Genomic DNA, 26,229 nt, shown 5'->3' on the forward strand with positions numbered 1-26,229 from the left:
TTGTACATATGGGGTAAGGGCAAGGGTAGTGTAGGTGACAGGGGGGTGACGTACGGTAGGGACGAGCTTTCTCACTTCGCTCTCCGTACGCATTTCGCCTTGCATTGCCTTATTGACGTGTACCCTTGTGACCTTACCCCTTGCTCATTTCTCTTGTCCCCCTTTTGTCTCCCACATGACCTGTGCGCCATGGGGCGCCGAGGGGAGCGTGCGTGAGTCGGCCATTGTGCGCCCGGAACTCTCAGAACCAGCTGTCTGCATCGATGCACCACATTATGGACCACATGTCTGTGGCCGAGCACCACTTATGGACCCCATGGGTTGGGGCATGGCCCCTCTGCTGGAACCGGCCATGAGGGCCCGAAATCTTGCTGGCGGACCTTGGCCACAGGGCACCGATGCCCCACAGGTGAACCACACGTAGTCGGCCCTGTGGGCCATAAATAAAGAAAATAAAATGGACACGTTGGGCACACTTTATTGCAAATAGGCCGCCAGTAAGAAAATGAAAGAAAGACAACATCTGGAAGAACAAATAATAATAACCAGCAGAGGGAGCCGAAGAGCAAGAGATCACCTGCAGGGTTAGGGGTTGTTGGTTTTATTTTCTTGAACAATGGTGACTGCACCGATTGGTGCTTGGGGGTGTATTGGTGCGTTTTTGGGTGCTTTCATGGTGCATTGATGCAGAGCAGACTGTCTCCCCCCCAGAAAGAACAATCACAGGTCCTGGGTTAGTTTTGTAAATAAAAATAGCGTCATTGTAAATAATGCTCCCCACCGTCAGTGTATAGTTTGAAGACAATTCCGCAATTCGGTTAACTGTGGGTGTAAGTCTGTTAGGCAGGGTGCAATGGAGCAGCGGGACACATTTATTTATGTTTTAAAAACTGTCGCACTCAGGGTCAGGTTAAAGTAGAGGGAACTACACCTACGTGTCACACTAAATAAAAAGTTGTAGGCCCGGACCGTGCCTATGAGGAGGAGGGTGCAGTGTTGCGGATATGAGGACTGTATATTTTTTTGATTGTGTGAATTATTATTATTGTTTATTCTGCGCCTCCTGCCTCCGGAGCTGTGTAAAGGTCAAAGGGCATCCCATAATTAGTCCATAAAGCATCCACACCACAGCCAATCATAGAATACCCCTGTTCAATAGTTATATCTTATTCTGTGTTTTAGGGTAAGGCTGTGTCTCCCATTAATAGAAGTACTCCATTGCACCAAGTGAAAGAGATAGATTCCCTTCATTCCCATTCCCAAAACCTCCATTCCCCCTTTTTGTCGATTAGAAACTACCTCCGCTCCAATTACCGCCATTGACCACGAGGCAGGGTCGGAGAAGAAAGGCGTGTCTCCACCTCGTCATAGAGGGGAGGAGTGAGCCAGCCCCACTCGACCAACCATGAGCCAGGGGTTTGGCTAGAAAGGGCGGAGGAAGAGCGATCGGGGAGGTTCGCAAAGGTTGAGGGGCGGGGCCTATATAACCCAAGGCAGGGCGTGTCCAAAGGAGATGAGCTTTGACGGGATAAGCTACGACAAGAGCGGAGTGTGTGGTTTTTTTGCTCAGAGCTGGGTTGGTCGTCAGTGGTGGTCAGTGTTTGCGGAGAGTGGAGGGGTTGCGTTGAGTTGTCGGTGGTGAGGAAGAGTTGGACTAAGCAAGAGAGAAAGAGTCCTGGAGTTAGTAAGAGAGAGAACCCGTCACGCGAGAGAACCCGTCACGCCAGACCCCCACCAGCAGCGTTGGCTTGGCTCCACCAAGCAGCTCCGACCCGCTACCCCGCGCACACGACAGGATCGGTGGCATCGGCGGCCGTCGAGGTCCAGCCCGACGTCCCGTGCGGGATCAAACTCCAGCCAGCTCCGGGCCTTCCTCCAGCCACCCACCTCCTGTCATTCCTGCCTGCAATTTCCATCCATTTGCGTACGTGAGTCTGTCTTTTGTTTGTTCTGTCCCTGGGTTAATTAAGACTGTAGGTAACTAGCGTTGCACTGTGTATCTAATCTCGTCTGTAAATAAACGTGACTGCTTTCTTTTTGCTTGTGTGTATAATAAATCCAATTACTCTTCTGTCCGTCTTCTCGTCTTATTCCTTTTCCTCTTTGCATTCGGTCGTTTTAGAGTTTTCCAGATTGGGCAGCTGCGGTGCGATACGGCCAAAGTTTGGGGTGAATCGGGTGAGTTGGGGAAGAATCGGGGGAACTGTTAGTGTTAGGTCGCGGTAATACACCACCGCTCGGTCAATATAACATCTTAACCGCGACAGTAACAATATAATGGAAGAGCTCATAACAGAAGACAATCAGTTTACAAACCAACCTAGAGTCTGGTGAGGGGAGGGGATGGAGGGTGGAGGTAGAAGAGTGGGAAGGGAGAAAGAGTTTCAACCAGAAAAAGTTGTGTGGACAATGGACGTAAAAGCAGGGCAGCCATTCTGTCTGGGGTGATGCGGAAGACAAGCACCTGATCCTGCAACTTGTGGGAAATGGCAATGATCATCAGTGCTTTCGATTCAACAGCATGTATTGTAGTGTCAGATGGGTGGGTGCTGCCCCGGCCTATTGTGGAGAAGCATTCTTGAATGAACAACAGACAAATGACTTCAAAGCTGTGAGAAATTAAGGGGCTTTCAAGGAGGATCTGGTGTGGCAGGTAATGCAGAAGTGGCATATACATATGGAGTCAAATTGACCTTCTGACCAAACCTAGAGAGATTGTGGCAGATGGTGAGAGAGAGAGCGGTTTCAGAGACAGTACCGCTCGTCTTAAAGCAGCTCTCCACTGAAGTCGATTTCAAGGTGGGGGTGACTTGCTTGGATTTCATTGGGAGAGCTTGAGATTTTCCTGAATTAAAAGTCATGTTCCATGTTGATACACAAGCTGGGATTTTATGCAGACCAGCAGAGAGGAAGGCAGCTCCAGAATTCCCGAAACATGGATGGTAAACTTTTAGGCAGTGTCCAAACACCATCAGCTGAAAAATGGTAAATGCCGTTCACCAGCTACAGGGAAGAAGACAGTTTATTTATTCTAGATTATAACAGAATAAGTTCAAGGACACAGTACAGTGGACACCAGCTTCAAGCAGGAGTATAGAGGAAAAGACATCGTCGAGAGCGCCATGTTTGGTTCCACGAATGAAGTCCGAAATGTATGCAAGAAGGCACCTCGTATGGCAAATGCCCACACCTTGGAAAATATAGGTGAGTGTCATATCTTACTATAATTCACCAAATGTCCGTCCGTCCGTTTGAAGGTACCGCAAAAACGGCTCAACCGATCGCAACGATATTTTGGGTGGGTATTCCTGGGACCCCTGGGTGTAAAATAGGCTATATTGTTTTTTCCAATTTTTCCAAGTTTTCCAATTTTCCCTATTTTTCCAAACACGATGGAATAATATTTACCGATATGAGCTGTGATGTGGCTTTTGGTGAAATTCTACAAATACTGTTTATTCTACGTACCATGAGAGAGTAGATCGACTCCTGACGAACTCTTCCTATATAAACGTGCGGCTCCGAAGTAACACAGCAGCGTGTGCAAAGCGACTGAGAAAGAGGTGTAGCGGCCGCTTCCGTGTTACAGATTCGGCGCGCACTCTTCACACATAAACGTGTGACTGAGAAAGACGTGTAGCGGCCGCTTCCGTTTTGCAGAATTCAATCATTTTTCAAAATGGGCGCCATGTACTGTTTACATTTTGATGATTTGCGTGTGATATGATTCAACAGATGTTTATATGAATCGTTTAAAATAAAAAACCCTTCAATTTCTGATATTTGCCTTTCATTTGGGCCTCCCAATTGAAGCTCCGCCCATAGGGCGGGTACCGTTGCTTGTAATATTTAATGCAGAAGAGTTAATGAAGGAGACAGCTATGACTTCCTGTTTCCAGGTAAGGCGATTTCACACAGGAGTCTTCCAATTCTGATGTGCAATTGTTCACCAGAATGAGTCCCTGGTGTTGGGCTAGTGGCTAGGGTGCCGGCTTAGGATCCTAGGATCCTGGGTTCGAATCCCGGTCGATCGCTGAATTAACGCCAGGGGGGTTGACTCAGCCTGTCATCCTTCCGAGGTCGGCAAATTAAGAACCAGTTCACTGGTAATTCCCTGCTTGTCGTAAAAGGCGACAAAAAGGGTTGGCGGCAGGAAGGGCATCTGGCCGTAAAACATTGCTTCCAAAAGGGGACCAAAAAAAAACAACACCAACCACTGTTCCCGAAAAAGGCCAACCCCCGCTTTGCGGGGAAAAATGGCCTCTAAAGGTGGTTTAATTGTTCACCAGAAAAGAAATATCATTTCGACATTCTTTGCTGCTGCTTTGGAAATATCCAGAAATCTGAAGCACAACTGTGATGTCACTTCCCATACGAGTTTCCAAATTTTGCCACTACCAATTCATAATCATTTAGTGATCTGCCATTATTATAAGATTACGTTGAGCAATAAAAATGCAGGTGAAGACGCTGGTTCCCAAAACTACCAACTACCATCTGAGGGTGATACGGAAAGATCCGGAAACCAGGGCCTCAAATAAAATTTTGGTATAGATGGTTATTTACCATTTTCTCCCACCTACTTTGTATTATCTATCTATAATTCCAGTAATCTCTGTGTGTTTGTTTGTTTGTACGTTTGTCTGTGACCGCTGTTTCTCGACAACCACGGGTCCGATATACTTTAAACTTGCCAGGTATATTGCTGGGGACCCGAGGATGTGCCTTTTCAAGGTTTCATATTAATCGGACAATTACTTACCGAGCTATGTCCAAAAAACGATTCAACCAATCAGAGAGCAGCGAGCTATCGCGTGTGCCGAACGTGGCGAACACACTCTGCCTCGGATGGCACATTTGAGAGCGTATTCATTTATTTCCCGTCGGCAAACTATGTTGGCATTAAACTATGTTTTAAAACTAATTACAACTAATTTGCGATTCTTTCGCTTTGCGATGCGATTTGCGATTGCGTTAAACTCGCTCGGGCGTTAAACTATGTTTTTAAACTAATTTGCGATTCATTCGCTTTCCTGCGCATTTGTGCACGCGATGGCGATTTCTTTACCAAACTCCGCGTCCGCAAGCCGTTAGCTTTGGACCAAACCATTTCATGTAAATAGAGGGGGGGGATTGTCACCGTACTCGCAAGCCGTTCGCTTTGGACCAAACCATTTCATGTAAATAGAGGGGGGGAGGGGGGGATTGTCACCGTACTCGCAAGCCGTTCGCTTTGGACCAAACCATTTCATGTAAATAGAGGGGGGGGATTGTCACCGTACTCGCAAGCCGTTCGCTTTGGACCAAACCATTGCATGTAAATAGAGGGGGGGGGGATATACTTTTAGATATATATATAGTACGGGCATGCCCTAGTAATCCAAATGAAGAGAGACTTAGCCAATGGTACTACAAATGAGACAGTGTACATGAAATGAGTGGTATGGTTCAGACCGAGCGTGAGGTATGGAATTGTGATGGTGCTGCCATCTATCCAAGGTTTGGTGTACACTAGCAAACATAGAGGCATGAAGCCCAAGGCCAGCAGTGAGGATGCACTCGTCATGCTGATGCTGTTGGGGAGTAAGGAGGACAACATGGCAGGAGATAAAAGTACAATCTCATTGACACAAAGGTGATGCAAAATCATGATATTAAAGAGCTATTGATGAAAAAAAAACGTGCCCATCATTAGCTCCATAGATGCTGAAATTCTCCTTTACAATTTTAAATATATAACAAAAATATCTGGATAAAAAGATACCTATAAATACAAAATCACGAGCACCTTTAATCAATTACAAATTCCTGCTCTAACCTACAGGGGGCATCAGTGGCAAATCCACGTGTACAAAAGAAGAGGAGACAGTTTCAAAAACCGAGCCAAGAAACAGTTTCAGCAGTGCACAAGTACGAGTGAATTAAACTAGTAATTAATTATAATTGTTATTTAAATTTGATGGGAGAATTATCACCTGCCTCAGTGAACAATACAATTAAATGATAAATAAAACACTATCCTGGGGAATAATGGGGTCATTCAGAAATTGGGGTTAAGTTTTTAATTTTTAATTTTTTTTCTTGCATTGTAAATGGAAAACATCATGAGTGGTGTTTTTGTAGACATAGTCAAGGCTCATGGAAGAGCTAGAACACAGAAGTAACATAAAACAGTAACATAATTTTTACCTAACTCTGACCTTTAACCTCTTGACCCCATAATCAAATCCGTTTATCTTTACATCATTATACATACTTGTACTAAGTTTGACTTAGTTCTCTTTAGTGGTCCGTAAGTTATGGCAGAGACAAAAATATATTACAGACTCTAACCTTTGACCTCTTGATGCCAAAATCTCATCAGTTAATCTTTGCATTATCTTCGACCAGCAAAAGTACCTGGCATTGCCGGGTAACAATGAGTCACTTCCTAATGGGAATATGAATGGGGGGGGGAGCAGAGGAGGGTGTGAGGAGAGAAGGGAGGGAGAGGGGAGGAGGAGGGAGGGAGGAAAGGGGAAGGGGTGAGAAGAGGGGAGGGGAGGGGGAGGGGAAGGGAAAGGGGGGAAAGGAAGAGGTGGGGGGGGGGGGGGAAGAGGAAGGTGGCAAAGGAGGTGGGTGGGGGAAGAGGAAGGTGGCAAAGGAGGTGGGTGGGGGGAAAGGGTAGGGGCGAGTGGAGGGCGAGGGGCTAGGGGAGGGCGAGGGGCTAGGGGAGGAGGAGGGGCAAGGGGAGAAAAGGGAAGGGAGGAGCAAGGGGAGAAAAGGGAGGGGAGGGGCAAGGGGAGAAGAGGGAGGGGAGGGGGGGAAATGGTGAGAAGGGAAGGGAGGAGGAAGGAAAGGTAGTGGAGTGGGAGTGAGAGGAGGGAGGGTGGAGGGGAGAGAGAGAAATGAGGGAGGAGAGAAGAAGGGAGGGTGGAGTGGGAAAGGGGGTGAACGGAGGAAGGGGGTGAGGAGGGGTGGGGGAGCGAGGCAGGGGAGGAGCAGGGAGGAGAGAGAGAGAAGGGAAGGAGGGTGGAGCGAGGAAGCGGGGAGGGGGAAAGGGAGAGAGTGACTATATCGCACAAAAATGGTAGTCAATTAAAAAATGGGTACGTGAAAACAAAAACGCCATGCGCCTTGCAAAAGCAGCCTGAATAGTGTTCACCAAGTGATGGTTCACCTCGTTAATCATATTCAAAAAGGGTGTTATAACACACCCAAACTTCCCCGGCCTTGTGACTAATTAATTAAGTACACGTGCATTTCTCACTTAATTTGTATTTGTAGAGACCTCGCCAAGCAGCTTAAGCACTCCAGCAAGCACTCCAACGAAATGGGTGATAAGGAATGGCCGGCTTGGCAAGCGATAGCAAGCTGATTGCTTGTGGTTAAATGGCTGAGGAATTTTAAAAACAGATCTATTTCAAGCAGCAAATCATGTGGAAACCACTGAGAGCATACAAATTTTAAAAAGGGTGTAATAACACACCCAAACCTCCCGGCCTTGTGACTAAAAACAAAAATGGAGCTCTGTCTATTGTAACACCATGGCTTGCAAAAGCAGCCTGAATAGCGTTCACCAATCGTTATACTAGTCAGGTTCACTATGTTTTTTCGTTCAAAATCATGGTAGATTAGCAAACCTATACATTTTTGAAAACGTTATTACATGGAAAATCTGAAAATCAATGTTTACATTTGCCAATTCCGACCAATTCGATTCGACCAATTCGACCAATCGACCAATTCGATTCGACCAATTCGACCAATCGACCAATTCCATTCGACCAATTCGACCAATCGCTTCGATCGACCATTCGACCAATTCTACCATTCGACCAATCGCTTCGATCGACCATTCGACCATTCGACCAATTCGATCGATTCGATTCGATTCATCGAATTCGATTCGATCGACCATTCGACCAATTCGATTTGCCAATCAATTTGACCGACCTTTGCTTGTGTGGAACGGACTGTGAAAACGATGCGGACTATATTGTCGGATACGACACACAGGACAGTGATGACGAACTCTAAATGGCATATTCTGTAATCGTGTATGTTTGATGCCATTGACTGCCTGTGTATATTTTGTCATTGACTGCCTGTGTAGATGTGAAGTTATACTGACTGCATGTGTATATATGATTTTGCTGACTGCCTGTGTATGTTTGGTGATATGAATTATTGTGACACATTTTGATGTTATTAACTGCCTGTACAAAATGATAACATGTATTTGATTATGCAACTTATCGCGAATATAAAGACAGTATTTTGCAATTCAAAACCTTTGATTCGTGTCTTACCAGTCCCCATAGCACTAATTTGATACTTTCATTGGATTCCTTGTCCCTGAAAATATAGGTTTAGTATATTTTAAAAAGTTTTTAGGGTAATTAGAGGCAGAAATAGAACAAAATATGTATTTTACAGTGGCCATTTTGAAAATCCAAAATGGCCGCCATACAGGTATCTCTCCAAATGTAAACATTGATTTTTAGTTTCCTTATGCTATAACCTTTCCAAAAATGTATAGGTTTGCTAATCTACCATGATTTTGAACGAAATATAATTTATTGACATAGTGAACCTGACTATACATGGTACATTTTGTCAGATTTCACTCCAGATTTGGACATTATTTAGTCTACACATCCAATCCTCATATCCGAATCCATATTTTGATGATATGCTTCAATTATTTAATGATAATTATCGATCGTGTTTCCAAGGCAAGGCACGTTTGAGTAGGCCAAAACAAAATGGCAGCTAAAGAACCCAGCGAGGGGCAGTGCGCTGACCAAGATGGCGGGCCGCCATATTGGTAAGCCACCACATTGGGTTTTTTTTTTGTTATGAATACCTTTGTTAATCTTCTTCAAAAATGATGTTTTAACACACCCAAACACCCATTTTTCATCCCTGCAATCTGTTGGAGGTCCAGGTGTATGCATGCAAAGTTTGGGGCCGCTATGTTTCATGGCTTTGGAGTTATGGCGGAGACGGACGGACGGACACTGCCTTTTATTAGTCCCCTACCGGTGTACACCGGAGGGGACTATAGGTTTGCACACCGTCCCTCCGTCCGTCAGTCCGTCAGTCTGTCAGTCCGTCACGCAAAGAACAGTTTTCCGGACTTTTTTTCTAAACGCTTAATGCTAATGATTTCAAACTTGGCACATGGTTTCCTCATGATAGGTTACAGATCAAGTTCGAACGTCACGACGTTTCGATCATTTTTGACAAAGTTATGGCACTTTGAACTTTGGGAATTCTGATAATTCTGATGATCCTTAACTCAGTGCCATTTTACGTTTTAATTTCCTTTCAAAAAGATTTTCTCTGCAATAATAGGACCGATTGAGATCAAATTTTCACCATAGGAGGGACTCGGTCTGTAGAATATTTTAATGGTAATTATGATGTCGCAGGTCACGTGGTTCGGGCGCCATATTGTTTTTCATGAAAACACGAAAAACCATTTTTCTCTGCAACGGCTGAACAGATCGAGGCTAAACTTTGCAGGCAGAATCGCATACCCATGACGAACAAAAAAGTCAGCGAGCATGACGTCATGCGTCACATGGTTTCAGAGTTATGACGTTTCAAAGCATGAACCTTTAAAACCGAGCCCCTCCCTCATTTTTGATCCAATCGAGGGGAAACTTCACATATCTGTTCCGCATGTCAGTCTACTAAAATGTCCATTTGGAATTTGCGATAGCTCACGTGGTTTGGCAGATATCGTTAATTTAACGAAAATATTTTTAAAAATGGATATCTCTTGAATCGCTTTATTGATCGACGTGAAACTTCATACTATAGTAGAAGTCATGAAGTGTAACAAGTGTGCAAAATTTCAAGATGATTGGATGTACGATCTGGAAGCTAGAAGTTGTTATTGCGTGAAGAAGAAGAGGCGGTAGGTGTGCGGATTTAATTATTTATCACGTGTACAGACTGAAAGCATCGTTGGACACGACCTGTCGCGGTCATTTTAACCTCAAATAAAATTCTAATTTAAGATTTGTCAATAGCTGAGGTATATTAACAAACGAATAAAACAGATTTGGTCAAATTCTGACTTTTTTAAATCGATCGCATTTGACAGAGTTGTGACAAGCTGAGGAAGAAGAAACCTCGCATTGGCTTCTCCAATGTGCCATAAAAAAATGGATATCTCTTGAATCGCTAGTACCTCAGACCGTGAGTTGGTAATAATTTATGTAATTCACACAGTGCAATACGTGCAGGCCGCTCCACGGAGCGACCTTGCGGGCTTATCAACGAGGCGAGGCGTGACACACGTGTCTCAGCATACCTCAGATCAAGTTTGAAAACCAGCATCAACTGTGCATAAATTTGCATATTCGATCATTTTTGACAAAGTTATGGCACTTTGAACTTTGGTAGGGGACATGTATTGCAGCGCAATACTCAGAATGCTTGTTATTGCAGATATAAAGCTGAGTTCGTGTCTGTGGCTTATAAGCGACGCCCATTCTACAGGCCACGCCTTCCCTCCTCTACCCCAATGCCAGAAGAACCGCCTTTGAGCCAAGCCACGCCTTTCTCTCCAACGGCCCAGAAACATAACCGCCAGTCTCCATACAAAGCTTTGCCACATTTTGGGACATGAAACGCAGTTACCTTCTGTCTGCTAGACACAGTGATGTGTCGCTTATAACTCAATCTATCTATAATTCCAGTAATCTCTGTGTGTATGTATGTATGTATGTATGTATGTATGTATGTATGTATGTATGTCTGTGACCGCTGTTTCTCGACAACCACGGGTCCGATATACTTTAAACTTGCCAGGTATATTGCTGGGGACCCGAGGATGTGCCTTTTCAAGGTTTCATATTAATCGGACAAGTAGTTAGCGAGCTATGTCCAAAAAACGATTCAACCAATCAGAGAGCAGCGAGCTATCACGTGTGCCGAACGTGGCGAACAGACTCTGCCTCGGACGGCACATTTGAGAGCGTATTCATTTATTTCACGTTGGCAAACTATGTTGGCGTTAAACTATGTTTTAAAACTAATTAAAACTACTTTGCGATTCTTTCGCTTTCCTGCGCGTTTGTGCACGTTATGGCGATTTCTTTACCAAACTCCGCAAGCCGTTCGCTTTGGACCAAACCATTTCATGTAAATAGAGGGGGGGGATTGTCACCGTACTCGCAAGCCGTTCGCTTTGGACCAAACCATTTCATGTAAATAGAGGGGGGGGGATTGCCACCGTACTCGCAAGCCGTTCGCTTTGGACCAAACCATTTCATGTAAATAGAGGGGGGGATATAATTTTAGATATATACACAAAGAATTAAGTTAAGCACCCCCCCCGTTTTTTTACAACCTCGCACATTACAAGTTTGTTGTCGTCAAAACAGTGTAATATACCCATGATATTGCTATATTTTCTGGAGAAGTGATATTATGGTCACATAAAAACATAACAATCATGCCGTTTTCAATATTTTATTCTGAATAATTTAAGGTGAAATTTTTTGGGAATTTTAGGCATATTTTCACCTCAATTTAAGTATGGAGCTATAGGTCCATCACAGACAGTGTGGATGACGTTTATGTTTTCTAACGTACAGTCATTGTTCTGTGAAGACCTCTAGCGATCTTTGCGTCAATAACGTGTGTAGGACCCACGTGATCGGATCACTGACTCAACCAATCACTTTTTTTCACTTTGATCACTCAATTTCATCAATGGATAATTGCTAATGTCATACCAATCATTATTTGATCTCACATACCTTAGAATATATGCCAATGTATACATATACACAAAGAATATATATTAGGGGGTGCTTACCTTAATTCGTTGTGTAGGGGTGCTTAACTTAATTCTTTGTGTATATATATAGTACGGGCATGCCCTAGTATCTTACAAACACACGATTAGCCATTCCTTATCAACTATTGTGTTGGAATGCTTGCATGAATGCTTAAGCCACTTGGCGAGCGCTCTACAATCTGCTTGGTAATGTGTTCCTTCTGAGCTCCCAAGGTCAATCGCAATGAAACTTAATTGATCACATTTTTAACACTATACACCTCAATAGGAGTTTTAAAACATTTTTAAAATTATTATTTTTTGTTTGTTTCAGTGTCATTTTCTCACGATTCATCTATCTATAATTCCAGTAATCTCTGTGTGTATGTGTGTGTGTATGTATGCGACAACGATTTCTCGACAACTACCGGTCCGATATACTTGCAACTTGCCAGGTATATTGCTGGGGACCCGAGGATGTGCCTTTTCAAGGTTTGAAATTAATCGGACAAGTACTTACCGAGCTATGGCGATTTAGCCGTTCGCCGTTCGCTTTGGCGTTGCGAATGGACCAAACCATTGCATGTAAATAGAGGGGGGGGGTTCTGTGGTCGTTGCGAATGGACCAAACCATTCATGTAAATAGAGGGGGGGGGGGGTTCTGTGGTCGTTACTGCCACGTGGTTTCAAAGTTTTTTTTTGTTGTTGTTTGCACGCATGTTTTTTTGCACCCACGTACGGGCACGCCCTAGGATGTTTACACACACACACACACCCCTACACAAATTTTTTTTTTTTTTTTTTTTTGGCAAGGAACGGGCACCCACGTACGGGCACGTCCTAGCTTATATATAGTACGGGCATGCCCTAGTCTATCTATAATTCCAGTAATCTCTGTTTGTACGTTTGTCTGTGACCGCTGTTTCTCGACAACCACGGGTCCGATATACTTTAAACTTGCCAGGTATATTGCTGGGGACCCGAGGATGTGCCTTTTCAAGGTTTGAAATTAATCGGACAAGTACTTACCGAGCTATGTCCAAAAAACGCTTCAACCAATCAGAGGGCAGCGAGCTATCACGTGTGCCGAACGTGGCGATCGGACTCTGCCTCGGACGGCACATTTGACAGCGTATTCATTTATTTCACGTTGGAAAACTATGTTGCCGTTAAACTATGTTTTAAAACGAATTCAAACTGCGATTAAATTAAAACGATTCATCGTAACTGCGATTTGCGAACTTCCGGACAGTGACGACTTCACTTCCGGCAGCCAATCACAGAACGCTTTGTTGCGTAGGCGTGGCCGATGTGAGACGAGCGGAGCTGAGCGCGTTACGAGCTGACCGCCATTACGGTACGTAATTCGATTTCTTATGCGCATTATTTCTCCCAATTCAGTCAGAGCGAAGGGCGGAAGCGAAGAGCGTTGTTTTTTTTGTTTACGGGCGTACGGGCGGGGTAGAGCGTACGGGTAGCGTTTTTTTTTTTTTTTGGCAAGGAACGGGCACCCACGTACGGGCAATGCCCTAGTAACTTATAAACACACGAGCCTCACGGGGAAAGGATGGGAGTCCAGAGGGAGGGGTGGTATGGGAGGAACCATCAAAAATCGACTTTTCTAAATTTCGTGACCTTGTGACCTTGACCTTGGGGCGTAAATGAAAAATCGAGCGCCGATGACATTGGCCTAACTACACATGACATTGACCTAACCAAATATCGAAACCCCTTGTCAGATTCCACCAACTCCCTCGGAGAAGATGTAGCTTGAAATCGATTACCCCCGAAAAAAACATCTTTTTCGGGCGTGGCTCTGCCCACAATGGGCGCAATACGCCCACTCGAGGCAGGACACAACTAGATCATGATATCAACCTCCCACCCAAGTTTCATCAATATCTAATGATATCATCGGGTAGTTATGCTGCAGACAGACAGACACACAGAGACACACACAGACAGACGCACACACATGACGAATATAGTGGTCACTTGATAATTCGTGAACCAATAGTGCATATTTAGTGTATTTTACATCACAATGCAGTGTACATTCACTGATAAGATGCATTAAGTGTGATAGTGTACATGTACATATTTACTAATAGTGTGTATTTAGTGTATTTTACATCACAATGCAGTGTACATTCACTGATCAGGTGCATTAAGTGTATTTACAGATAGTGTGTATTTAGTGTATTTTGCATCACAATGCAGTGTACATTCACTGATCAGGTGCATTAAGTGTATTTACTGATAGTGTGTATTTTGTGTATTTTACATCACAATGCAGTGTACATTCACTGATAAGGTGTATTAGGTGTATTTACTGATAGGGTGTATTTAGTGTATTTTACATCACAATGCAGTGTACATTCACTGATAAGGTGTATTAGGTGTATTTCCTGATAGTGTGTATTTAGTGTATTTTACATCACAATGCAGTGTACATTCACTGATAAGGTGTATTAAGTATATTTACTGATAATGTGTATTTAGTGTATTTTACATCACAATGCAGTGTACATTCACTGATGAGGTGTAGTAAGTGTATTTACTGTCGTGTGTATTTAGTGTATTTTACATCACAATGCAGTGTACATTCACTGATAAGGTGTATTAAGTGTATTTACTGACAGTGCGTATTTAGTGTATTTTACATCACAATGCAGTGTACATTCACTGATAAGGTGTAGTAAGTGTATTTACTGATGGTGCGTATTTAGTGTATTTTACATCACAATGCAGTGTACATTCACTGATAAGGTGTAGTAAGTGTATTTACTGATGGTGCGTATTTAATGTATTTTACATCACAATGCAGTGTACATTCACTGATAAGTTGAAGTAAGTGTATTTACTGATAGTGTGTATTGTGTATTTTACATCACAATGCAGTGTACATTCACTGATAAGGTGTTTTAAGTATATTTACTGATGGTGTGTATTTAGTGTATTTTACATCACGATGCAGTGTACATTCACTGATAAGTTGTAGTAAGTGTATTTACTGATAGTGTGCATTGTGTATTGTTACAGAACCCAACGTCAGCCTATGGTTCCCCTTTGAGGGGGGATTAGTCCCCTCGATTATTGCTGACCGACGTGGTCCCTAAAGCTGCACCGCGGCCTCCGGAAAGGCCGGTGCACAGCCCCGTTCGTACCGCGGATAAGATGTTACTTGATTGCCGAGCGGTGTTTAGCAACCGCAGCACGAACCGTTAACAATGACTAACCCGATTCTCAAACGTTGGCCAAATCGTGCCACCGGTATTCAATTTGGAAAAGACAAAGACGACGGATGTGAAGAAGACGAAGACAAGAGGTAGGAAATACGAATATGATTTATTTACTATTTACAATCAAAAGAAACCAAGGAGAAGGAAGGATAATAAAATAAAGCAGAAAGAGGGACGGACCAGAAGGACACAGTGAAACTTAGCTTACCTATTACAGTCTTACTTAGAAACCCAAGGACAAGACAAAAGACAGACTACGATCACACTTACACGACTGGGGAATGGAGGCAGGAATGACTCGAAGGAGGAATGGGAAGGTTCAGCTGGGGCAGATGGTTCGGGCGTGATCCCGCACGGGACGTCGGGCTGGACCTCGACGGCCACCGATGCCACCGCAATCTGGTTCCCGCGGGGTAACGGGTCGAAGCTGCCTGGTGGAGCCCACGCTGCCTGGTGGAGCCCATGCTGCCTGGTGGAGCCCACGCTGCCTGGTGGAGCCCACACTGCCTGGTGGAGTCAACGCTACTTGTGGAGCCAAAGCTGCTGGTGGAGCCAAAACTGCTGGTGGAGCCAAAACTGCTGGTGGAGCCAAAACTGCTGGTGGAGCCAAACTGCTGGTGGAGCCAAAACTGCTGGTGGAGCCAAAGCTGCTGGTGGAGACAAAACTGCTGGTGGAGCCAAACTGCTGGTGGAGCCAAAGCTGCTTCTCTGGCTCACCTCAGGACGCGTCTCCCTTCTTTCTCCGAGGGCTCGTCTCGACTCATCCGCCGTCTCTGGCGCAACACTTTCTTGGAACCTCTTAGTACTCAGAACCCAGAACTCATAACTCATCTGGCGTGGGGAGCGTCCCGCTGCGGGTTATATAGGCCCCGCCCTTCAACCTTTGCGAACCTCCCCCAAGCGTTCTCTCTCCGCCCTCTCAAGCCAAACCCCTCGTTCTGGGTTGGATGAGCGGGCCCGACTCACTCCTCCCCTCTATGACGAGGTGGAGACCCGCCTTTCTTCTTCGTGGTTACCTCGTGCGTAATGGAGTCAAATGCAGCAAACCTGGCAAACAGAAGATGCCATGGGGCGTCGGAGGGACCTACTCTTATTTAATTCGGTGCAATGAAGAGTCAAACTATTTGGAAAACACATCCTTAAGCTGCATAGAATAAGGGACTAACTATTTAAAAGGATATATGGTGCCCTGTGTGTAGGTTTATGGAATTAACTAAGAGGACGAGCTTCGACCTTTCTTTACATTACGGAGGGTGCCATTTACACACAACAAAACCATAATTCTCACATTCTTTACACTTTCTCAAATTCGTTACAGTATTTTACATCACAATGCAGTGTACATTCACTGATAAGGTGGAGTAAGTGTATTTACGAATAGTGTGTATTGTGTATTTTACATCACAATGCAGTGTACATTCACTGATAAGGTGCTGTAAATGTATTTACGAATAGTGTGTATTATGTATTTTACATCACAATGCAGTGTACATTCACTGATAAGGTGGAGTAAATGTATTTACGAATAGTGTGTATTGTGTATTTTACATCACAATGCAGTGTGCATTCACTGATAAGGTGTAGTAAATGTATTTACGAATCGTGTGTATTGTGTATTTTACACCACAATGCAGTGTGCATTCACTGATAAGGTGTAGTAAGTATATTTACAACAACAACAACAGGCATTTTAAGGCCATTTTCCGTGCTAGAGCGGGGGTTAGCCTTGCGGTCCCCATGACAATCTTCTCCATTTTGCCCTATTTTCTGCATCTCTGCTAGTTAAGCCCCTTGCCCACATTTCTTCTTCCACCACCTTCAGCCAAGTCTTTCTCGGTCTTCCCCGTCCTCTACTTCCTTCTACATTCATTTCCATCACTCTTCTCAACCAGTCACTTTCATCCTTCCTCAACACATGACCAAACCTGTTCCTCTTCACAGCATCAATCGCAGGCTCTATTCACATCATCTTTCGCAATTCATCATTTGTCTTCCTCTCTCTCAACGATACTCCGCACATCCACCGAACCATTCGCATTTCCACCCTTTCCAGCCTTCGTTGCTGCTCTACGTTCATTACGCATGTCTCGCTCCCATAAATCATAACACTTCTCACACATGCAGCATACACCTTTCCCTTCAGCTTCAACGACACTCCCCTCCTCATCAGCACGCCACTCAGTTCCCAAAACTTCTTCCATGCACATCTCACTCTTGCAACCATTGCCGAGTCTGATCCACCTTCTCCATTCAGCATGTCTCCGAGGTAGCAAAATGTTTTCACACCTTCCAGCTTCACGCCGTCTCCAAAATCCAACTCAACATTTCCTCCATCTGCAGCTCCCTCTGTGCACACCTTACATTTGAATGTAGCTGCCACACTGGTTAATGACCCTCTCAGACCACTACATTTTTGATGAACCCACTCAGCGCACATTGTACATTGAATGGAGTTCACTCCGACACCCTTCCTGCACACAGCACATGGCCACTTCCCAGTTCTTTCCACCTCACCACATGCTTTACCACTTGCCATCACCTTCGTCTTTCCTATATTCACCTTCAGACCTTTTGTCTCCATACATTCCTTCCACTTGTTAATCTTTTCCTTCAGTCCATCCATACTTTCTGCAATCAACACCAGATCATCTGCACACAACAACTCCCACGGTAAACCCTCCTTTACGTTCTGAGCCAGCACCTCCATCACAGCTACAAATAGTAGTGGACTAAGTACCGACCCCTGATGCACTCCCACCTTCACCTCAAACTCACCACTGTTCCCGTCCTTCGTCCTTACAGCTGTGCGCGCTCTTTTGTACATTCCCATCACTACTCTGATCAACCATTCCTCCACTCCTGACTTCCTCAATGCCCATGTCAATACTTCGCGTGGAACCCTATCGAATGCTTTCTCCAGATCAACAAACCCAAGAAACAACTTCTTCCTCTTCTCCATGTACTTCTCCTGCAACTGCCTCACAATAAAGAGCGCGTCTGTCGTTCCTCTTCCTGGCATAAATCTAAACTGCATTTCGTCGATCTTCACCTTCTTCCTTATCCTCCTTTCCAACACCCTTTCCAATACCTTCATTCCATGCTCCAATAACTTTATCGCTCGGTACGAGCCACACTCCAGAGGGTCACCTTTCCCCTTGTATAGAGGGACGAGGGTACTCAGTTCCCAATCCACTGGAATGCGACCTTCTTTCACAACCAGATCTCTGTCAATCTCTTCACACCCCAACTTCCTGCTGCCTTCAACATATCTCCCACAACTCCCGTCGGCCCTCCCGCTTTTCTACTCTTCATTGCTTTTATCGCTTCCTCAACTTCCCTCTCAGTTATCTTCTCTGCCGGTCCTAAAACTGGGTTACTCTCTATGTTGCCATCCCATTCATTCTCTGTATTCAACAGCATTTCCATATATCTTTTCCATCTTCCTTTAATTCCATCTGGGTCCACAACGATTTGTCCCACTTCATCCTTCAAGCAACTCACCCCCATCACATCACACCTCTTTCGCTATCTGCTTTGCAATCCTGAATACCACTCTCTGACCCTCTTCCGAATCCAAGCTTTCTCCGAACATTTTCCTACATGCCTCCTGCGCCTTTGCTACCTCTTTCTTTGCAGCCATCTTGGCTGACATAACTTTCATGCTCTACTTTTTCTGCTCCCGTACCGTTCGCCTTCTGCCACTCCTTGAACTTCTTCCTCTTCTCGTCAATCCTCTTTCCAACTTCCTCATCCCACCACCATGTTTCCGAGTGCCTCGGTGGTCCTTTTGTCCATCCACATACCTCACCAACGGCTCCCAACAGACTATCTTTCATTGACATTCAACCACGTTCAAGCTCAACCACATCATCCTCGACCCTACTCAGCCTCTCTTTTAATGCCTCCCTTACTGTCACCTCTTTCAACCTCCACACCTTCATTCTCGGTTGGTACTTCACCCGCCGAGCTCTCCTCGCACCTTTCACCCTTATGTTGCAGACAACCAAGTGGTGCTGTGAAACAGCCTCCTCCCCCGGGATCACCTTTGTGTCCCGGAGGTGCCCCCTATCTCGCCTACGCACCATCAGGTAGTCAACGGTTGTCGTCGACCCACCTGACGTGTATGTAACAAGCTTATTATCCTCTTTCTGGAACTGAGTATTGCAAATCAACAAATCAGCTCCATCAGCAAACTCCAAAATCCTTTCACCTTCTCCATTTCTCACACCATATCCATAACCCCCATGAACTCCGTCAAAACCATCCATACTCCTTCCCACATGTCCATGTAGGTCTCCTCCTACCACAACAACTTCCTCATCTTTCACGTTTTCCATCAGCTTCTCTATCGCACACCAGAACTTGTCCTTCTCTTCATCGCTTCGACCAACCTGCGGAGCATATCCCGACATGACGTTCACCAAGAGCTTTCCAATCATCATTTTCACCATCATCAACCTATCACTCACTCTAGTCACACTCACCTCACTGTCTACAAACTCCTCAGAAAACAGGACACCAAGACCATTCACGCCCTCCGGGCACCCTTGCCACACAAACTTGTATTTCTGTCCCTGCCTACCCTTCACCATTCTCACACGACTTCCCTTCCATCTCGTCTCTTGCACACAACATATGTCCACTCTTCTTCTGATCAATACTTCCACCACTTCTCCTGATCTCCCTGTCATTGTCCCTACATGCCATGTCCCAAACCTCAGAAACCGATCTCCACTTCGGGCTGTACCCTGCCCATATGTAGTTGTAATTGTCATGGTTCTCTTTTTGAGGCAATGTTTTTATGGCTGGATGCCCTTCCTGACGCCAACCCTCTTAGTCGCCTCTTACGACACGCAGGGATACGGTGTACCTATTCTACCAGGGTACACACCGAGTAAGTATATTTACTGATAGTGTGTATTGTGTATGTTACATATTTATGTGAATGTATGTGAATTACCATTCATGTCTTTGCTTATCCGTGTGTAGTATATTAAGTTGTTGTGTAGTTGTTGTGGTTGGAGGGTCAGGAGCCCTTCTGAGGGAGTGGCCGGAAACGGAAGTGACCGGAAACGGAAGAGAAAAAGACACGAGGAAAAAAGGACGATTATTATTCTTCCTCGCCCCGCTCCGACAAAAGGTGGGATCGACCTTGCGCTGCGTGGAACTGCGGCGTTCCGAAGCCTGGCTGGCGAGAGGAATTACCGGAACGTGTACCTGCCCGGTGGAGACGTCAAGTTGACGTGGGGCCGTGCATCGAACCCGCGTCTGGCCTCGTTCGCGGCACCGTCCAAACAGACGCGTGCGGGTCGCACGTTGGGGCCTAACGCGCCTTGCAAGCGGCGTGGGGTTTGGCTTGCTCTACCGTATCCGCTTCGCGTGGCCACGAGGGGCTGCAGCCTCGGTGCCTGGTACGATACCTGCCCGGTGGAAAAACGTCCACCCGGGGTTCGTTCAACCGCCCGAGAGCGGCGACGGCGACCATCATCTTGGTCAGGAGGGGCCCAGAGACATTGTGCGGGACCGAGACCAAAAGGGTGTCGTGAGTACTCACCGGGACACACATGTATAAGATGGCCATCTTACTCATAGGGAATTGATTGTGGCTGGGGAATTGTTGAGGGTAGTGTATTGTTGATTGCTCGGGGAAAATCTCCGTGGTTGTGTCATTGAAATATTGTTGATGGTTGTGTATTGTTGATTGCTCGGGGAAAATCTCCGTGGTTGGGTCATTGAAATTGTATGGTATCATTACCATTGGAAATATATCCTTGAACATCAGTTGTCTCCTGGGTGAAATTCATATGGATTGCGTGGCGAAAGCGCATATATAATACAGCTTGCTGGCGGAGTTCCTCTCACGGTCCGGGGGTCACCGAGACCAGGTATTCACCGAGGGGACCACGTAACAGAATTGGGGGCTCGTCCAAATTACGATTTGCGGTTTCGCAATTGGGTCTACGTCCGGGATTTAAAATTGTATAAAACTAGGGCATTGCCCGTACGTGGGTGCCCGTTCCTTGCCAAAAAAAAAAAAAAACGCTACCCGTACGCTCTACCCCGCCCGTACGCCCGTAAACAAAAAAAACAACGCTCTTCGCTTCCGCCCTTCGCGCTGACTGAATTGGGAGAAATAATGCGCATAAGAAATCGAATTACGTACCGTAATGGCGGTCAGCTCGTAACGCGCTCAGCTCCGCTCGTCTCACATCGGCCACGCCTACGCAACAAAGCGTTCTGTGATTGGCTGCCGGAAGTGAAGTCGTCACTGTCCGGAAGTTCGCAAATCGCAGTTACGATGAATCGTTTTAATTTAATCGCAGTTTGAATTCGTTTTAAAACATAGTTTAACGGCAACATAGTTTTCCAACGTGAAATAAATGAATACGCTGTCAAATGTGCCGTCCGAGGCAGAGTCTGATCGCCACGTTCGGCACACGTGATAGCTCGCTGCTCTCTGATTGGTTGAAGCGTTTTTTGGACATAGCTCGGTAAGTACTTGTCCGATTAATTTAAAACCTTGAAAAGGCACATCCTCGGGTCCCCAGCAATATACCTGGCAAGTTTCAAGTATATCGGACCCGTGGTTGTCGAGAAACAGCGGTCACAGACAAACACACAGACACACAGACACACAGACACACAGACACACAGACACACAGAGATTGCTGGAATTATAGATAGATAATAAAATAATAATTTTTTATTAATTAAAAATTATGAATTAATTATTAATTGGTAATTTTTTTTTGAGAAATTGGGGTAAAGTCTTGGGTGAAGGTTAACAGGTGTTAACGATAGGCACCATGGCGTTTGTGGCACAGAACTTTGGGGTAACCCCGAGTGAGGCACAGTTCCGAGCGTTGCTAAAGTCGGACCTCTTGAAATTGGCCAAACATTTTAACTTGGAGGTCCGAACTAATTTGAGGAAGGCAGAGTTGCAGGCCACGGTGATACAATCTATGGTGGGATTAGGAACATGGGACGAGTTAGCCTGGGAGTGGCTACCGGAAGAACCAGAAGACGTTGAGCTCCGGAAACTGGAGTTGCAATTACGGAGCCAGGAACGGATTAAAGAAGAAGAAAGGAAGGCAGAAAAGCAAAGAGCAGAAGAAGAAAGGAAAGCAGAAAAGGAAAGAGCAGAAGAAGAAAGGAAAGCAGAAGAGAGGAGGGAAGAGAAACAAGCGGAGGAAAGGAGAGTGGAACGAGAACTCCAGGAAAGGTTAAAAGAAGAAGAAAGGAAAGCAGAAGCGAGGAGAGAAGAGAAACAAGCAGAGGAAAGGAGAGTGGAAAGAGAACTCCAGGAAAGAAGAGAAAAGGAACAAGCAGAGGAAAGGAGAGCTGCAAGGGACCTCGAAGCAGAGGAGAGAAAAGCGGAAAGGGAATTAAAGGAACGTGACATGGAGCTTCAGCAAGAAATCAAATTCAAGGAGCTGGAGTTAATGAGAGAACGGGGAGAGGCACCACCCTTGCTGACGGGGTCGACACCTAACCAGAAAACCTGGGATGTGGGCAGACATGTGAGGCTGGTTCCACCGTTCAATGAAAAAGAAGTCGCGAAATTTTTTCCACACTTTGAGAAAGTGGCTCGACAATTAAACTGGCCGGAGGAGGCCTGGACCATACTCGTGCAAAGTGTGCTGGTGGGGAAAGCTCAGGAAATTTATTCGGCGCTACCAATGGACCAATGTGCAGATTATGAGGTACTGAAGAAGCACATCCTCAAGGCCTATGAGTTGGTTCCGGAAGCTTACAGGCAAAAATTCAGGAATGCCAGGAAGAGGGAGAGTGAGACCCATGTGGAGTTTGCCAGAGTGAAAGAAAACATGTTTGATCGGTGGTGTGAGTCAAAAGGAGTCGGGAAAGACTTCGAGACATTGCGGGAGTTGATCCTGGTGGAGGAATTCCAGCAGTGTGTCCACGAGGACATCAAAGTGTACCTGCAGGAAAAGAAGGTACCAAAGTTGTGGGACGCAGCCACCATGGCAGATGATTATGCCTTAACCCACCGAATAGGGGTCCACGAACCTAACTCCTCGCCTAGATCTCCGCAGGGGAGGTGGGGAACAGCAGGTGCGGAGAACGACCATACATGGCAGCGGCCTCGAGATGATTATGGGGACAACTATGATACCCCACCGGTTCGAAATCAGAGGGATGCGGGCCCAAGACAAACTTATAGTTCGGGGGGCCCGAGGCAGACCCCGAGTTTTTCCTCCGGGCCTACTTGCGCGTTTTGCAAGAAACCTGGACACTTGATGTCCAGTTGTTACCTCATGAAAAGGGACAACCCAGAGCGGAGTCCGACTATTACAACTCCGAATGCGATGGCTAGCGTAAGAAATCGCCATCAAAAGGGTTACCAACCATTTATTTCAGAGGGGTTTGTGTCACTGGATGGAGCCTCGACTAACCGGAGACCGGTTAGGATATTGAGGGACACAGGGGCCCAGCAATCTTTAATGCTTGAAGGCATTTTGCCATGGTCCGAGGAGACGGCAACGGGGGATAGTGTTCGTTTACAGGGGATCGGGGGCGGTGTTAGTGCTCCCCTTCAGGTCATCCAGTTGGAGTCCGATTTGGTGTCAGGACCGGTCACCGTCGGTTTACAAGCCACGCTTCCTGTAGAGGGTGTATCTGTGGTTATCGGGAATGATTTGGCCGGGGGTCAAGTTTATGGTAACCTGAGGGTTGGTAAAGAGCCCAGCAGGGAAAATAACACCACACCAGCTCGGGATGGCGACAAAAGTGGCAAGTTATTTGTAGGGGGACTGAACTTCAAAACAGAGGAAGAAGTTCTGACCTCTGTCTTCAACAGATATGGGCCGCTGGTGGAAGTGCGGTTGGTAAGAGACTGGGAAACGCAACAGTCAAGAGGGTTCGGCTTTGTCACGTTTGCCAGCACAAAAGACGCCAAAGAGGCAGAGAAGAATTGGAATGGCAAGGAGTTGGAGGGTCGGACCATAACAGTAGGGAAGGCATTTCGTAGGCGTCGAGAGGTCTACAGGAGAGGACAACTGGGCGGTAGTTTTGGTAGTGGCCGAGAAGGAGACCGCTATTCATGGGACTACAGGGACCAGTGGTCCCACCCTAATTATTAGGGAAGTTCTGAGAAGTTGAAGCACTGAAGGCGGCGGAGCCGCCGAGCCAAGATTCCTACACGAATTAACCGTGAACGCCGTTCCTAAAGGCGTCCATGTAGTGAACTTTCATGCACGGACTAACCGTGAACTCCGCGTTCCTAAAGGCATCCATGTAGTGAATACTCGGCTTGGCCTCCCGGAAAACGTGCTATCGAGTTGCTTAACTTTGGATCTTTGATCAACCCCTTAACCTTCATTCCCAAGAAACTGGCGGTCAAAGTCAGAGGGTCATGAGATGGAGTTTGATTTGGCAGGGACAATGTCGTTGTTGGTACTTAGTCCAGAGGGAGTAATCTGGAGGGGTTGTGGTGAAATTTTGGTTGCTTTATTTTTAAGTGATAACTGTGCCCGGGGGGAACGGATAATGTGGGGGGGGTTGAGTTATCTGGTTTGTTTCTCCAAATTGGCCGGCAAAGAAAGTTTTCGCTGGGTTCAAACTTTCTTTCTTGAAGGGGGGGAGTGTTACATATTTATGTGAATGTATGTGAATTACCATTCATGTCTTTGCTTATCCGTGTGTAGTATATTAAGTTGTTGTGTAGTTGTTGTGGTTGGAGGGTCAGGAGCCCTTCTGAGGGAGTGGCCGGAAACGGAAGTGACCGGAAACGGAAGAGAAAAAGACACGAGGAAAAAAGGACGATTATTATTCTTCCTCGCCCCGCTCCGACAAAAGGTGGGATCGACCTTGCGCTGCGTGGAACCGCGGCGTTCCGAAGCCTGGCTGGCGAGAGGAATTACCGGAACGTGTACCTGCCCGGTGGAGACGTCAAGTTGACGTGGGGCCGTGCATCGAACCCGCGTCTGGCCTCGTTCGCGGCACCGTCCAAACAGATGCGTGCGGGTCGCACGTTGGGGCCTAACGCGCCTTGCAAGCGGCGTGGGGTTTGGCTTGCTCTACCGTATCCGCTTCGCGTGGCCACGAGGGGCTGCAGCCTCGGTGCCTGGTACGATACCTGCCCGGTGGAAAAACGTCCACCCGGGGTTCGTTCAACCGCCCGAGAGCGGCGACGGCGACCATCATCTTGGTCAGGAGGGGCCCAGAGACATTGTGCGGGACCGAGACCAAAAGGGTGTCGTGAGTACTCACCGGGACACACATGTATAAGATGGCCATCTTACTCATAGGGAATTGATTGTGGCTGGGGAATTGTTGAGGGTAGTGTATTGTTGATTGCTCGGGGAAAATCTCCGTGGTTGTGTCATTGAAATATTGTTGATGGTTGTGTATTGTTGATTGCTCGGGGAAAATCTCCGTGGTTGGGTCATTGAAATTGTATGGTATCATTACCATTGGAAATATATCCTTGAACATCAGTTGTCTCCTGGGTGAAATTCATATGGATTGCGTGGCGAAAGCGCATATATAATACAGCTTTCTGGCGGAGTTCCTCTCACGGTCCGGGGGTCACCGAGACCAGGTATTCACCGAGGGGACCACGTAACAGTGTATTTTACATCACAATGCAGTGGACATTCACTGATAAGGTGTATTTAGCGTATTTACGAATAGTTTGTATTGTGTATTTTACATCACGATGCAGTGTACATTCACTGATCAGCCGTAAATGTTGCTCATGTTAAGATAGTAATGATAATTATTAAAGGGGGAATTGGCCCTCAAATTGTTAGGTTGTTTGGATCTTTTTGAAAATGCAGACAATGTGTGGTTTCCATCACGGTGTTTCACCACACTCTTTCCCTTTGTGCATGGTTTTGGCCCACTAAATGGGTGGTCTCAACCCCCTGCCATTCCCCGGTCATGAAACATTCAGTGTCAGGAGCCTCTGTTCACTCATTGTTTTTAAAATGATCTTTCCATCTTGTGTTGAACTAACAGGAACACACAAATGGAGCGCCCAGCCAGCCATTTTTGTTCTGGCTTTTCCAAGAGCGTCAAACATTCGCACCACGTTGAAGAATATGCTTTCCATTCGGACCCTGAAGATATTCATTTTTACAAATGCATTTGACTTTCGATTGTGGCTGAATTATTGATAGCAACATTTGTAGCAAAATCGTTAGGATCGTTTCCACAAGGAAAACTTTCCACTCATGCCAGAAACGT

At 45.9% G+C, this 26,229-nt stretch overlaps 1 protein-coding gene across 1 annotated transcript in view; it reads right to left on the reverse strand.

Annotated features, from left to right (window-relative positions):
- The window catches only part of LOC137425975 (ileal sodium/bile acid cotransporter-like), a 77,606-nt gene that overhangs the window by 23,682 nt on the left and 27,695 nt on the right, over nt 1-26,229 (reverse strand). The window contains exon 5 of the mRNA XM_068114698.2: nt 5,455-5,573. Coding sequence (XP_067970799.2) covers nt 5,455-5,573 — 119 coding nt within the window. The remainder of the gene's footprint in view (nt 1-5,454; nt 5,574-26,229) is intronic.

Source organism: Myxine glutinosa, chromosome 4 (assembly GCF_964187855.1).
Source record: "Myxine glutinosa chromosome 4, kmMyxGlut1.1, whole genome shotgun sequence".
NCBI classification, from domain to species: Eukaryota; Metazoa; Chordata; class Myxini; order Myxiniformes; family Myxinidae; genus Myxine; species Myxine glutinosa.